Source organism: Delphinus delphis, chromosome 1 (assembly GCF_949987515.2).
Source record: "Delphinus delphis chromosome 1, mDelDel1.2, whole genome shotgun sequence".
Taxonomy (NCBI): Eukaryota; Metazoa; Chordata; class Mammalia; order Artiodactyla; family Delphinidae; genus Delphinus; species Delphinus delphis.
In genome coordinates this window covers 81,118,573-81,133,994 of record NC_082683.1, presented here as the reverse complement: position 1 = coordinate 81,133,994, position 15,422 = coordinate 81,118,573, and the positions used below count along the sequence as shown (strand labels likewise).

At 40.1% G+C, this 15,422-nt stretch overlaps 1 protein-coding gene across 1 annotated transcript in view; it reads left to right on the top strand.

The window, feature by feature from the left end:
- DIPK1A (divergent protein kinase domain 1A) overlaps positions 1-15,422 on the top strand; it is a 119,941-nt gene that overhangs the window by 97,218 nt on the left and 7,301 nt on the right. The window contains exon 3 of the mRNA XM_060025641.1: positions 11,315-11,422. Coding sequence (XP_059881624.1) covers positions 11,315-11,422 — 108 coding nt within the window. The remainder of the gene's footprint in view (positions 1-11,314; positions 11,423-15,422) is intronic.

The window sequence follows — 15,422 nt, the reverse complement described above, 5'->3', positions numbered from 1 at the left end:
ATGAGAGGTTGAAGATACAGTGAGAGTGCAGAGAATGGTGAAGTTGATTTAAAATAGATGATGTAGGGAATGGGTGAGGGTGCTGACTAGAGACTTGGAGAATTTTCAGGAATTAAGAACCCAACTATTGGGCTTCCCTGGTGGCGCAGTGGTTGAGAGTCCGCCTGCCGATGCAGGGGACACGGGTTCGTGCCCCGGTCCGGGAGGATCCCGCATGCCGCGGAGCGGCTGGGCCCGTGAGCCATGGCCGCTGAGCCTGCGCGTCCGGAGCCTGTGCTCCGCAACGGGAGAAGCCACAACAGTGAGAGGCCCGCGTACCGCAAAAAAAAAAAAAAAAAAAAAAAAAAAAAGAACCCAACTATTGTGTTTCCTCCTAAATAAGGAGAAATTGATGAGATTGTCTGAAATACATTTTTAGAACGTGGATCTTAGAAAATTATTTAAAACCTCCTACTATACATTTGTTCATTGTTATCGCCCCTTGTGGTACAGTTGCCATAGTTAACGAAATTATTCCTTCAGCGTAAATGGGTTTTGTAAAATGCAGCTGAAGAGTGCCATCTTCTGGTACTATGAGGTATGTACAAGCAAAGGGGGTTGTGTGGTAGAATCATAGTGAAATAAAGCCTTTGATGTTTTGCGCTGAGTATTGTAAAGTTGAACATTCTTTATAGTTTCTGTGTCTTTTTAGTTAGAATATCAGATTACTGACAGTGATTATAGTTTGTGTGTATGGCCGAGCCTAAAAACAAGACAAAACAAAAACAAAACAGTATGTGGCCAGCCATCCTTTTCATAAAAGCATGTGGGAAATTTGCTTTTGGTTTGTGATAGAAGCCGCAAGTTGAAGAGCCTGTTCTTTGTGACTACCTCTTTGATGCAGGCTTGGCTTGGCGCCTTTGCTCAAAACAGGAATCTGATTCTTGTAGCTGAATACCAGACTTGTCTTCACTGTTTCACAGCTTGCTAATAAGATGCTGGTTTGTCCCTTTTTTTAAAAAATGTTTTAAATATTATGGAAAAGCATTCGTTTTATCCTCAATGAGGTTTTAAAATCAAAACCTCTATGTTCTTTATGGTGGTTATTTAATAAACATTTATTAGACGCTTAAATATCAACCTCTGTGCTATGTGCTAAAGGGAAGCGGAGATTCAGAGATGACTAAGACCATGTCTGTGCCTTCAAATCATCTTACTTTGTATTAGGGAAGATAATGTGAACGTAAATGATGTTAGATTTGGGAATACAAGAAAAGACGGGAGGAGAATATTGGCTCAGGAAGGAAATAATACAGCCTCAGGATTATTCACTGGAAGACAGGTGTGGTAGAAAGGGCCATGTTTAAATCTTGACCTTGGGCAGAGTTGCAGATAGAATGTGCTTTAGGATGCAGGAGCCAAAGACAGTTAAAGTGGATAGCTCTATTAGTCCTATTCCAGGAGTTGTTCATAATAGCATGCCCTATTTCTGGATAAAAACCCAGACTACACTTCATTTATTCATCCATCCAGCAAGTGCTTTTTATATGATTTGAGTATATGCAAAATCCCAAGGAAACAAATGTGAAAGTCCTGACCCCACTTTGAGTTGCTTGTACAAAGGGAATGAGTGTGATCAGGGCCCCTAAGCAGGAGCACTGGGGACAGGCATCCGACCCCACCACTATTAAACCTGCTCTGCATGTTGCTCTCCAAGATGAGTAATCCTGGTTCTTTTTTTTTTTTTTTTAACATCTTTATTGGGGTATAATTGCTTTACAATGGTGTGTTAGTTTCTGCTTTATAACAAAGTGAATCAGTTATACATATACATATGTTCCCATATCTCTTCCCTCTTGCGTCTCCCTCCCTCCCACCCTCCCTATCCCACCCCTCCAGGCTGTCACAAAGCACCGAGCCAATATCCCTGTCCCATGCGGCTGCTTCCCACTAGCTATCTACCTTACTACGTTTGTTAGTGTGTATATGTCCATGACTCTCTCTCGCCCCGTCACAGCTCACCCTTCCCCCTCCCCATAACCTCAAGTCCGTTCTCTAGGAGGTCTGCGTCTTTATTCCTGCCTTACCCCTAGGTTCTTCATGACATTTTTTTTTCTTAAATTCCATATATATGTGTTAGCATACGGTATTTGTCTTTTTCTTTCTGACTTACTTCACTGTGTATGACAGACTCTAGGTCTATCCACCTCATTACAAATAGCTCAATTTTGTTTCTTTTTATGGCTGAGTAATATTCCATTGTATCTCACACCAGTCAGAATGGCCATCATCAAAAAATCTAGAAACAATAAATGCTGGAGAGGGTGTGGAGAAAAGGGAACCCTCTTCCACTGCTGGTGGGAATGTGAATTGGTTCAGCCACTATGGAGAACAGTATGGAGGTTCCTTAAAAAACTACAAATAGAACTACCACATGACCCAGCAATCCCACTACTGGTTCTTTTACTTAAGTGGTTAAAAGCACAGGCTCTGGAGGCAGACTATCTGGGTTCGGCCAGCACCACCACTAACCTGCTCTGCAAGTTTCTTAACCTCATGACCTCTCTTGCCTCAGTTTCTTTAACAATAAAATGGAAATAATGATAATACCTCTTTCATAGGGAGGTTGTGAGGATCAAAGAGAAATACATGAAAAGTTCTTAAAACAATGTTGACATATAGAAAACAATATAACAAGCACCTGTGTACCTACTATCTTCATAACAGACCTTAACCTTTTGCCATATTTGCTTCATTTTTTAAAAAAATTTATTTTATTTATTTATTTTTGGCTGAGCTGGGTCTTCGTTGCTGCGCGCGGGCTTTCTCTAGTTGCCGCGAGCAGGGGCTACTCTTCATTGCGGTGCGCGGGCATATCATTGCGGTGGCTTCTCTTGTGGCAGAGCGCGGGCTCAGTAGTTGTGGCTCGTGGGCTCTAGAGTGCAGGCTCAGTAGTTATGGCACACAGGCTTAGTTGCTCTGCGGCATGTGGGATCTTCCCCAACCAGGGCTCGAACCCGTGTCCCCTGCATTGGCAGGCGGATTCTTAACCAGTGTGCCACCAGGGAAGCCCCTATTTCATTTTTAAAAAGAAAAAACACGGCAGTGCAGTTAAGCTCTCTTTACCCTCCCTGGTATTCTCCTTCCTCCTCCCCAGTGATAAACACCATCTTGAATTTGGTGTGAGTTCTTACCATCATGTTTTCATACTTTCACTAATTGTTTATGGGTACATAAACAATATATAGTATTGCTTTGCATGTTTCTAAACTTTAATAAATGACACTAAACTGCACATACCAATCTGCAACATTTTCCACTTGATATTATGTTTTCAGCATTTTTCTGTGTTGGTATGCATAGGCTGAGTTCTTTCATTTTAATTACTGTATAGTATTGCATTGTATGAAGATACCACAATTTACTCAGCCATTCTCCTGGTGATGGACATTTATGTTATTAATCATTTTCCACTCTTACAAACAGCACTGCATCCTGGATGGCACCTTGAAGTCCTCCTAGACTATACCTTGACCTGATATTTTTAGAGGGAAAGATTTTTTGTTACTGATTAATTTTTTTTAATGTTTATTAGTCTTAGATTTTCTATTCTGGTATCACTTTTTGTTATTGTTTTAGACGTATTGCTCATTTTAAATGCATTGCCAGAGTTGTTTACATTATTCACTAGCACTACCCTTTCTATCCTGATAATCTTTATTTGTGCATCCTCAGTTTCTCAGTGATCAGTCTTGCTAAAGGTTTATCTCTTTTGTTAAAGTTTTCAAAGAACTAGCTTTTGGCATTGCTGATCTTTTTTTTTCCCATTAATTTAAAAAAAAATTTATTTATTTAATTATTTTTGGCTGCGTTGGTTTTTGTTGCTGCCTGTGGGCTTTCTCTAGTTGCGGTGAGCGGGGGCTACTCTTCATTGCGGTGCACGGGCTTCTCATTGTGGTGGCTTCTCATTGTGGTGGCTTCTCTTGTTGCAAAGCATGGGCTCTAGGCACGCAGGCTTCAGTAGTTGTGGTGCACGGGCTTAGCTGTGGCATGTGGGATCTTCCCGAACCAGGGATTGAACCCGTGTCCCCTGCATTGGCAGGCGGTTTCTTAACCACTGTGCCACCAGGGAAGTCCCTCCCATTAATTTCTGCTGTTTCATCTCTTCCTACTCCTCCCCTCTCCCCCTCCCTCTCCCCCTCCTCCTCCTTCTTCTTCTGGGGGTTGGTTTATTTTCTTATTGTTATTATTGTGATTTTTTTAAAACATCTTTTGTTGAATGTTTACTATTTATTTCAGTCTTTTATTTTTTCATCATTGCATTTAAAACTGTAAATTTTCCTCTAAGAACTGCTTTAGCTGTATCCCACAAGTTTTCATATGTATACCTTTGTTGTTTTTCAGTTCTAAATATTCTGCATATCCCTTGTGACTTCTCCTTTAACCCAGAAGTTATTTAGAGATGTGCTGTTTTGTTTCCAAACATGTCTGTGTCTATTTTTACATTATTTTTTTTTGTTGATTTCTTATTTATTTGTTGTCAGCAAATTGGTCTATGTTATCTAAAATCCTTAGAAACCCTAAACTATACCTGCAGGAGGTTTCACTTCTGAGTGAGGCCCAAGAAGTCCCACCACCTTTGCCTCAGTGAAGAAACATGCCAATGAAATCGCTGACCACCTGATACGAAACAGATGGTTCTGCATTTCCTAAAAATCCCCAGAGGTTGACCTGGGCAAGAAAGTATTGAGCATCTCCCCGTGTAGTCCCTCACAAACTTGAGTCCAGGAACTAGATTGCTCTGCTCCTCCTATGAAGATGAAACCTAATATTCTTGGTTACAACCCAGTCTAAAGGAGAAAAGTGGCATGGTCAAGGGCTCACCCAGGAGCTTCTGCTAGTGATAGCTGAAGGGCAACATAGGTATTGGTATTTAACTCTACACGTGGGCAGGACTCTCGATCTTATCTGGGCTATCCTTATCCTCAGAGCAAACTGTGGCAAGTGTTGGAAGGGGGACCCGGTGGGCAGGTCTGAGGAGCCTGTGCTGGCCTTTCCAAGTATTGAATAATTACCAGAGCCCACTGTGCTTTGGTTATTTGCTTGGGATCATGAAAAATTTATGCCCCCAAAGTGAAGGGCTCAAGAAATTATCCTCAGCCCCTATCCCACACAAGAGGAAGCCCAATCATTGGAAGCCCAGTCATTGCAACCCTCTAATAGGTTGCATTGTCCCAAGAGCCAGAAGTGGGCAAGATTGATCTATGAGCAGCATAATGTCATCAGACTAAGAGAACCAGACAGGGAAAATTCTGAGAAAGAGCAAACAAAAGGTAATTGCAGAAACCAGAAAAGAACAAGAAGATCTAAAGCAGAGAATAGGAGATGAAGATTAGAGGAATTCTCTCAGTTACAGAAACACAGCCAATGTAATTAAGACTTTGCATTCTTCTCTAGTTTTTTAATTTTATCATTAGTTTTAGCTTTAGTTTCTGATATTTAAAAAAAATTTTTTTAAATAAATGTATTTATTTATTTTTGGCTGCATTGTGTCTTTGTTGCTAAGAGTGGGCTTTCTCTACTTGCGGCGAGTGGGACCTACTCTTTGTTGCAGTGTGCGGGCTTCTCATTGCAGTGGCTTCTCTTGTTGCAGAGTACGGCCTCTAGGTGCATGGGCTTCACTAGTTGTGGCACGTGGGCTCAGTAGTTGTGGCGCACGGGCTTAGTCACGCCGCAGCATGTGGGATCTTCCCGGACCAGGGATCGAACCCGTGTCCCCTGCTTTGGCAGGCGGATTCTTAACCGCTTCGCCACGGGGCAAGTCCCTAAATTGTTTTTATTATTATTTTTTATTTCCCAGTTGCTTAACATTTCATTTTAGGCTCTCTCTTTGACTCAAGAATTAAAAGAATATTTAAAATTTTCCAGATAGATTTTTTGTTAATTTCAAATTTTATCATATTGTGATTGGAGCATACTGCTTCTGCCATATCTACTTAGTGGAATGTATGGAGGTTTTGCTGTAATTTTGTAAATGTTCCACGGGCTTTTGAAAAGGTCTGTTTGTTCTCAGGGCAATTAGATCTACCTTATTAGATTATTGAGTTCTTCTGTATCTTTTTTGGTAAACTTTTTTATCTGTCATAGACTAAGAAAAGCGATTTAGGGTCTCCTACTTCTAATGCCTTTCTGTTTATTTCTTTTTCTATTTCTTATAGATTTCACTGAATCAATTTTGATGTTACTTTATTCTTAATAGAAATTCATGACTGTAGTATTGTAATATCCTCATTGTGGATTATATGTTTTAGCATTATAAGGAGCTTTTCTTTTTTGCCTTTTTAATGCTCCCCCACACACCTCCCAAAATTCAACCTCATCTGGTATAACATTGTGGCTTAACTTTTCTCTTTCCATTTGGCTGATATACCTGTACCATCTTTTATTTTCAATTTTTTTGACATTGTTTTCTAAAGATATTTTTCTTATAATAGGTAAGCTTATCCCATTGACATTTATAGATATGTCTTAGTTCTGTATCACATTTTATAACCTACTTTGTTTTTAAGGATTCATTTGGTTTGTATCTTTCTCTAGAGGGTGTATATTTCTATGTTTTACACGTGTTCCTTTTGATAATTTAGGAAGGTTTGTATTCAGATTTTAGCTCTTCTAGTGGTTAGCCTTATACTATAACTTTTAAAAGTATACTTTATCCTTTATTGCTTTAGACCATATCTATTTATTCCCCACTACAAGCAATGACAAAATTATTATACTTCCATCCATCCCATCTCCTTTACTCCACCTAATTTTAATTAATATATTATTATTATTAGTTCTTCAACTAGTCATCTCTATACTTTTGAATATACTTCTGTCTCTGTTATTTGATTTATAAGATATAAATATTATCTTTTTTATAAATTTATTTATTTATTTTTGGCTGCGTTGGGTCTTCGTTGCTGCACGCGGGCTTTCTCTAGTTGCGGCGAGTGGGGGCTACTCTTCGTTGTGGTGCGCGGGCTTCTCATTGCGGTGGCTTCTCTTGTTGCGGAGCATGGGCTCTAGTTGCGCAGGCTTCACTAGTTTTGGCTCCTGGGCTTCAGTAGCTGTGGCTCGTGGGCTCTAGAGCACAGGCTCAGTAGTTGTGGTGCACGAGCTTAGTTGCTCCGCAGCATGTGGGATCTTCCCAGACCAGGGTTCAAACCCGTGTCCCGTGAATTGACAGGCAGATTCTTAACCACTCTGCCACCAGGGAAGCCCAATATTATCTTTTCACCTTGGATATTAAAGATAAGGAAATCAGGGACTTCCCTGGTGGTCCAGTGGTAAATAATCCACCTTCCAGTGCAGTGGATGCAGGTTCGATCCCTGGTCGAGGAACTAAGATCCCACATGCCACAGGCAACTAAGCCCGCATGCCACAACTACTGAGCTCGTGTGCCTCAACGAGAGAGACCCCGTGCCACAGACTACCGAGCCCATGTGCTCTGGAACCCGCGTGCCACAACTAGAGAGAAGCCGGACACCGCAACTAGAGAGAAACCCGAGCAGACCACGTGCCGTGACAAAAAGATCCTGCATGCCTCAACAAAGATTCCGTGTGCCTCAACTAAGACCCGACTCAACCAAAAAAAAGGGGGCGGGGGGATAAATAAATAAAATAAACATTTAAAAAATAATAAAGGTAAGGAAATCAACATCCTTTTGCCATCTCTCATCTTCCATCTCTCCTTCTTGGTTCTTGTTAATTTTATTACTTTTACTGGTATAATTTATAATATTAACATTCTGAACAATATACAGTAGTGATTAAGAGAAGGAGCTCTGGAACCAGACTGCCTAGGTTGGAATCTTGGCTTTATCGTTTTGTAGCTTGAGCAAGTTACTTAATAGCTATTTCTGTTTCCTTATTTTTACAATGGCTATAACAATAGGTTCTACCTCACAGGGCTATTGTCATAATAAAAGTACAGCACTGGAACAGTGCCTGACACATGGTAAGTATCTAGTAACTACCATATACTATATTAACAATTATTATGAAATAGATTTCCACAGTTGTTTTCATCCCAGTCCTACATTTCAACTGGCTTACATGTTCAGTTTCTCTGTTCATCTCTTGGTTGCCTAAAATTCATTCTCTAATAGTTCTTCAAGAGTTGCTAATGGGAATTCTATCTTCTGATCCTTACATGTTCAAAAACATTTAACACCTTTTACCTGTAAGAAAGTTTGGCTATGGAGAATAAAAAGAGCTATTTTGAGCATTTATTGAAATCACAGGTGATCTATCCTCATTAAACCATTATAGCTCATAATAATGCTATAAATCAAGTAGTAGGTACATCCCCTTTTACAAATGAGAAAATTAGGACACAGGCAGGTCACACTTCCTTTCTCAGACTTTGCTGGCATTGCACCACTGTTATCTACCTTTGAATGTGACTATGGAGAAATCTGAGGCCAATCTGATTTATTTCCCCTTAAAAGTGTCTTGATCTTTTTGCCTGGATGTTCAAAGAATTATTTATTTTTGAAGTCCAGTAAAATTCAATGGGATATGTCACAGGGGTCATTCTGTGTCAGTTTCCTTGGGACAGTGTGTATCCTTTCAATCTGTAGATTAAAGACTTCTCTCACTTACATGAAGTTCTCTTGAATTCTACTTTGATTATTTTTTCTTTTCCACGTGTTCTATTCTCCCTCCCGTGGACATGCTGGATATCCTTTGTCTTCTATATCTATAATTTTATCTCAAATTCTTTTTAGTTCTTTTTAAATTTCCATTTCATTTTGCTCACTTTTTCAACCTAGCCCTCATAAGTCTTACTATGTTGTTATTTTTGTCTGCCCCCCCTTTTTCCCCATTCATAATGTGACTTTAATTTCTTCGATTTTTTTCTTTTTCTTAATTTTTGAGTTCTGCTTGCTTATTTTACATTTACTTCTTTTGTCTCTCATTATGTCTTCTGCTTTGAGACATTATTTTAAACTGTTTCATTAAGTCCTTTGAATTCATAACAGTATGTTTGGTGTGCTTCATGGCAGTATTTTTCTGGAAAATTTCTTTATTTGACATGTCCTTTTCCTATTCCTTTCCTCCTTTTCCTTGTACATTTGCTGTATAGATCTCCTGCTTGTTTTCTTTTGAGTATTACTCATTACTGAATGAAAGGAGTTCTTCAACCACTATTTGCAGGAATCAACTGGGACAGTGAAATGAGCAAGTGGTGAAACTTCTGTGGCCCAGAGTTTGTGTGTGTGTGGGGGGGGGGGTAAAAGAGAAAAAAAGATGAGATGGAGACACTCACACAGATTGGTTTAGCCTGTCTATCTCCCCAGCAACTACAGAGATGCTCATAATATAGTCTCTCCCAATGCTTAGTTTATTTACAGACTGCCTCCAACATAGATAACATTTTTAAGGATTTTATCAATCAGCACTGCCTTGCCCCGCTACTTTACAATGCCAGATAGAGTCCTTGGAAGTTCCCACAGCTTGTGCCCCTTAAACTTTCATTGCAAACCAGAGTGATGGTTCTGTTCCTCTGGTGTACCACCTATTTAGTGCTCCGCCAACTTTGTCTGAGAAGTGAGGTCACAGCAGGTATTTAATCCTTTTGCATCCTTTTGTACTCTGCTGTAGTTTTCACTGTATTTTGCAGGCCATCCTTATTTATTGTGCCTTAGGGTTACACTGGTACCTTATTTTGTCAAAGCGTTTGGTTTCCTTTTTTTTTTTCGGCTGTGCCACATGGCTTGTAGGATCGTAGTTCCTTGACCAGGGATTGAACCCAGGCCCTCGGCAGTGAGAGCTAAGAGTCCTAACTGCTGCACTGCCAGGGAATTCCCATCTTTTTCTTTTTTGGGGGCAATATCAAAGATGACAAGATGACAGACGTGACTTAATTTTGTTATTTTAAAATATTTTGGTATTTAAAACTTTATTTTTTATTTTAAAATTGAGCCGTTTTTAAAAATTGAATGCCTACCTTCTCACAGAGAGTAGGTACCATACCACCTCAGGCCACGCTAAGTGGGAAAAACAGTTTCAAAATTCTATGCACACCCTAGTCACAACAAGATTTCTCATCATTATATAGCTAGTAAGGAGCAGAGCTTGTATTCAAATCCAAGTCTGTCCCGATCCAAAGCCTGAATTCTTTTCATCATAGGACTTTCTCTTAAAGAATATAGATATCTCTTTATGGTGTCTTTAATATGTTTTTTCTTTTTTAATTTTAATTTTCTTGGTGTATAGTTGATTTACAATGTGTTAGTTTCAGGTGTACAGCAAAGTGATTCAGTTATACATATACATATATTCTTTTTTAGATTGTTTGCTCTTAAAGGTTATCATAGAATATTGAGTAGAGTTCCCTGTGCTATATACAGTATGTCCTTGTTGGTTATCTATCTTATATATAGTAGTGTGTGTGTGTTCATCCCAAGCTCCTGATTTATCCCTCCCCGCTCTGTCCCCTTTGGTAACCATAAGTTTGTTTTTGATATCTGTAAGACTGTTTCTGTTTTATAAATAAGTTCATTTGTATCTTTTTTTTGGATTCCACATGTAAGTGATATCATATGACATTTGTCTTTCTCTTTCTGACTTACTTCACTTAGTATGATAATCTCTAGGTCCATCCATGTTGCTGCAAATGGCATTATTTCATTATTTTTTATGGCTGAGTAATATTCCATTATACATATGCCACATTTTCTTTATTCATTCCTCTGTCGATGGACATTTAGGTTGCTTCCATGTCTTGGATATTGTAAATAGTGCTGCAGTGAACACTGGGGTGCATGTATCTTTTCAGATTATGGTTTTCTCCGGATATGTGCCCAGGAGTGGGATTGCTGGATCGTATGATAATTCTATTTTTAGTTTTTTAAGGAACCTCCATACTGTTCTCCATCATGGCTGTATCAATTTACATTCCCACCAACAGTGCCGGAGGGTTCCCTCTTCTCCACACCCTCTCCAGCAGTTATTGTTTGTAGATTTTTTGATGTTGGCCATTCTGACTGGTGTGAGGTGATATCTCATTGTAGTTTTGATTTGCAGTTCTCTGATGATTAGTGATGTTGAGCATTCTTTCATGTGTTTGTTGGCAGTCTGTATATCTTCTTTGGAGAAATGTCTATTTAGATCTTCTGCCCATTTTTTGATTGGGTTGTTGTTTTTTTTGACATAGAGCTGCATGAGCTGTTTGTATATTTTGGAGATTAATCCTTTGTCAATTGCTTAATTTGAAAATATTTTAATATGTTTCTTCTTAAGAACATTTTTCTATTAACTACTTTTCTATTTCCTGGTTTTTAGTGTGACAAGTACAAGACTGGAGTTATTGATGGGCCCGCATGTAATAGCCTTTGTGTCACAGAAACTCTTTACTTTGGAAAATGCTTATCAACCAAGCCCAACAATCAGGTATGGACATTATGAATAAACAGTCCAGATTTATGGTGCTCTCTGATTTTACCTTAAACTAAATTAAAGCATTGTTAAGAGCATTCTTGAACTAGAACTTTAGGACATTTTAAATACTTCAATTGTGCATGCATTGATTCACTCATCCAACAGATGTTTATAAATCCCCTATTTCCAGCATGTTCCAGACACTGTTTTAGTTATTAGGAAAATAGTGGTGATTAAGATAGATAAGATAACTTCCCTGTGAGTCACATTATTCCAGAGGGATGGGGAACATAAACAGTTGATAGATAAATAAATAAGCAAGGAAATTACAGAACGTAGTGTGTTTTATATAGGTTGTACACAGGGTGGGTTGATCAAAAATGTAGGGGATGATGAGGGTAGAAATATGCTTTAGAAGAGGTGAACAGGGAGGACCTTTCTAAGATAAAATTTGAGCTCATACCTGAATGAAGAATTAAACTAGAGGCATGGGCAGAGGACAGGATGAGCTAAATCACAAAAGAAGAACTATAAATAGCTGATAAGCATAATGAAAGAAAAGTTCTACCTCACCTATCATCAAAGAAATATAAATTAAAACAATAGGACACCATTGTGCTAGAAGAAAATACAACAAAACATCAAAACCGGGACTTCTCTGGTGGCGCAGTGGTTAAGAATTTGCCTGCCAATGCAGGGGACGCAGGTTCGGTCCCTGGTCCGAGAAGATCCCACATGCCGTGGAGCAACTAAGCCTGTCCGCTGCAACTACTGAGCCTGCGCTCTAGAGCCCATGAGCCACAACTACTGAGCCTGCATGCCGCAACTACTGAAGCCCGCGCACCTAGAGCCTGTGCTCCGCAACAAGAGAAGCCACCGCAATGCGAAGCCCGCGCACCACAACGAAGGGTAGCCCCCGCTTGCTGTAACTAAAGAAAGCCCGTGCGCAGCAATGAAGACCCAATGCAGCCTAAATAAATAAATAAATAAATAAAATTTATTTTTTAAAAAAGTTAAAATCCAGGGCTTCCCTGGTGGCGCAGTGGTTGAGAGTCCGCCTGCCGATGCAGGGTACATGGGTTCGTGCTCCGGTCCAGGAAGATCCCACATGCCGCGGAGCGGCTGGGCCCGTGGGCCATGGCCGCTGAGCCTGCACGTCCGGAGCCTGTGCTCCGCAACGGGAGAGGCCACAGCAGTGAGAGGCCCGTGTACCGCAAAAAAAAAAAAAAAAAGTTAAAATCCATTGGAAAGATATAACTTGATAGCTTCCATCACTATTTATTAATAGATTCTAGAACAGATCTCTAAGCAATTCCTTAAGTAGCACGATATCCTAAGGTAAAAGCAAGTGCAATCAACCTTCTAACACTTCCTTTTTAAATCTTTTTAAAAACACTTCCTAGGGACTTCCCTAGTGGCACAGTGGTTAAGAATCCGCCTGCCAATGCAGGGGACATGGGTTTGAGCCCTGGTCCGGGAAGATCCCGCATGCCACGGAGCAGCTAAGCCCATGTGCCACAGCTACTGAGCCTGTACTCTAGAGCCCGTGAGCCACAACTACTGAGCCTATGTGCCACAACTACTGAAGCCTGCATGCCTAGAGCCCATGCTCTGCAACAAGAGAAGCCACCGCAATAAGAAGCCCGCGCACCACAATGAAGAGTAGCCCCTGCTCGCTGCAACTAGAGAAAGCCCGCGTGCAGCAATGAAGACCCAGCATAGCCAAAAATAAATAAATAAAATAAATGTTTTTAAAAAATGAAGCAAATATGGCAAAAGGTTAAGGTCTGTTGTGAAGATAGTAGGTACACAGGTGTTTGTTATATTGTTTTCTATATGTCAACATTGTTCTAAGAACTTTTCATGTATTTCTCTTTGATCCTCACAACCTCCCTATGAAAGAGGTATTATCATTATTTCCATTTTATTGTTAAAGAAACTGAGGCAAGAGAGGTCACAAGGTTAAGAAACTTGCAGAGCAGGTTTGCACTGCAACGAAGAGTTGCCCCCACTTGCTGCAACTAGAGAAAACCTGCACGCAGCAACGAAGACCCAATGCAGCCAAAAATAAATAAATAAAATAAATAAATTTATAAAGAAAAAACAAACAACACTGGTTATCCTTGGGCAGTGGAATATTGCACGATTTTTATGTTCATCTTTTTTCTTCAAATTATTTCTAAGTTTCCAATATAAATACTCATTCATCTTATAGAAATTTAAAATAGATTTTAAGTCTACACTACTAGCCATGTTTAAGAGGATTTCTGAAATAAAGTCCAATATTTGAGTATCTACTATGTGCTAGGTACTGCTTAAGGCATTGGGAGAGACCATGGGGAATAAGACAGACAAAGCCTCTGGCCTCATATGCCTTATGTTTCATTTGAAAGAGGACAAATGATAAAAGAGTCGATAAAGAAATAAAATCATTTCATGGACTTCCTCATGGTGCAGTGGTTAGGAATCTGCCTGCCAATGCAGGGGACACGGGTTTGATCCCTGGTCCGGGAAGATCCCACATGCCACGGAGCAACTAAGCCCATGCACCACAGCTACTGAGCCTGCACTCTAGAGCCCACGAGCCACAACTACTGAAGCCCACGTGTCACAACTACTGAAGCCCGCGCACCTAGAGCCCATGCTCTGCAACAAGAGAAGCCACTGCAATGAGAAGCCAGTGCACTGCAACGAAGAGTAGCCCCTGCTCGCTGCAACTAGAGAAAGCCCGCGCATAGCAACAAAGACCCAACGCAGCCAATAGATAAATAAATAAATAAATAGGTAAAAATTTAAAAAAGATATAAGATCATTTCAGACATTGGTAAGGGCTGTGAAGAAAATAAAATGGGGTCATGGGTTAGAGAGTGACCTGTGATGGAAGACGGATCTATTTTAGGTAGGGGGTTGGGGAAGCCCTCCCTAAAGTGATATCTGGGCTGAGACTTGAATGATGTGAAGGAACCAGCCGTATGAAGATCGGTGAGAGTGCATTCCAGGCAAAACCAACAGCAAGTGAAGGAGGTCATGAAACAGGAATAATGCTGATAGGTTCAAGAAACATAGAGAAGACACATGTAGATGGGATATAGAGACCCAGGGAGTAAGTGGTAAAGATCAGGTTAGAGGGCTTCCCTGGTGGCGCAGTGGTTGAGAGTCCGCCTGCCGATGCAGGAGACGCGGGTTCGTGCCCCGGTCCGGGAGGATCCCACATGCCGCGGAGCGGCTGGGCCCGTGAGCCGTGGCCGCGGAGGCTGCGCGTCCGGAGCCTGTGCTCCGCAAGGGGAGAGGCCACAACGGTGAGAGGCCCGCGTACCGCAAAAAAAAAAAAAAAAAAAGATCAGGTTAGAGAAGCAGGCCAGCTCATAAGAAGCCTAGCAGACAATGAAAAGGGCTTTGGACTTTATTCTGATTGAATTAGAGGGTTTGACGCAGAGGAGTGATTAATATTATTACCAATTAATATGGTCATATTTGGTTTTTATATATAAGCATGACTAGACTGCCTGGGTTAATATGTTGGCTTTGCCACTATTGTATTCCCTTCATCATGCTGCTTCACTTCTTTCTGCTTCCGTTTTTCTATCAGTTAAATCAGGATAATAATAGTATCTACTGCATAAGGTTGTTATAGGGAGTAAGATAAATTAGTAGACTGTAGCACAGAGTAAAGCACCATATAATGTTAGTTTGATAAATAGCTAGATAGTTAATAGTGACTAATTCTGGGAATTAGAGAAATGGGTGTAGAACTTTTCCTTTTATCTTTCTGTGTAATTTGACTTTTAAAAAATTATATTTACATCTATAAACATATTAGAAATATGAAAGATCTCAAATAAACAATCAAACTTTACAACATAAGGAATTATAAAATGAAGAGCAAACTAAACCCAAACCTAGCAGAAGGAAGGAAATACTATGGATTACAGCAGAGATAAAGGAAATAGAGACTAGAAAAACAATAATAAAGAAATAATAATAAAGAAAATCAATGAAACCAAAAGTTGGT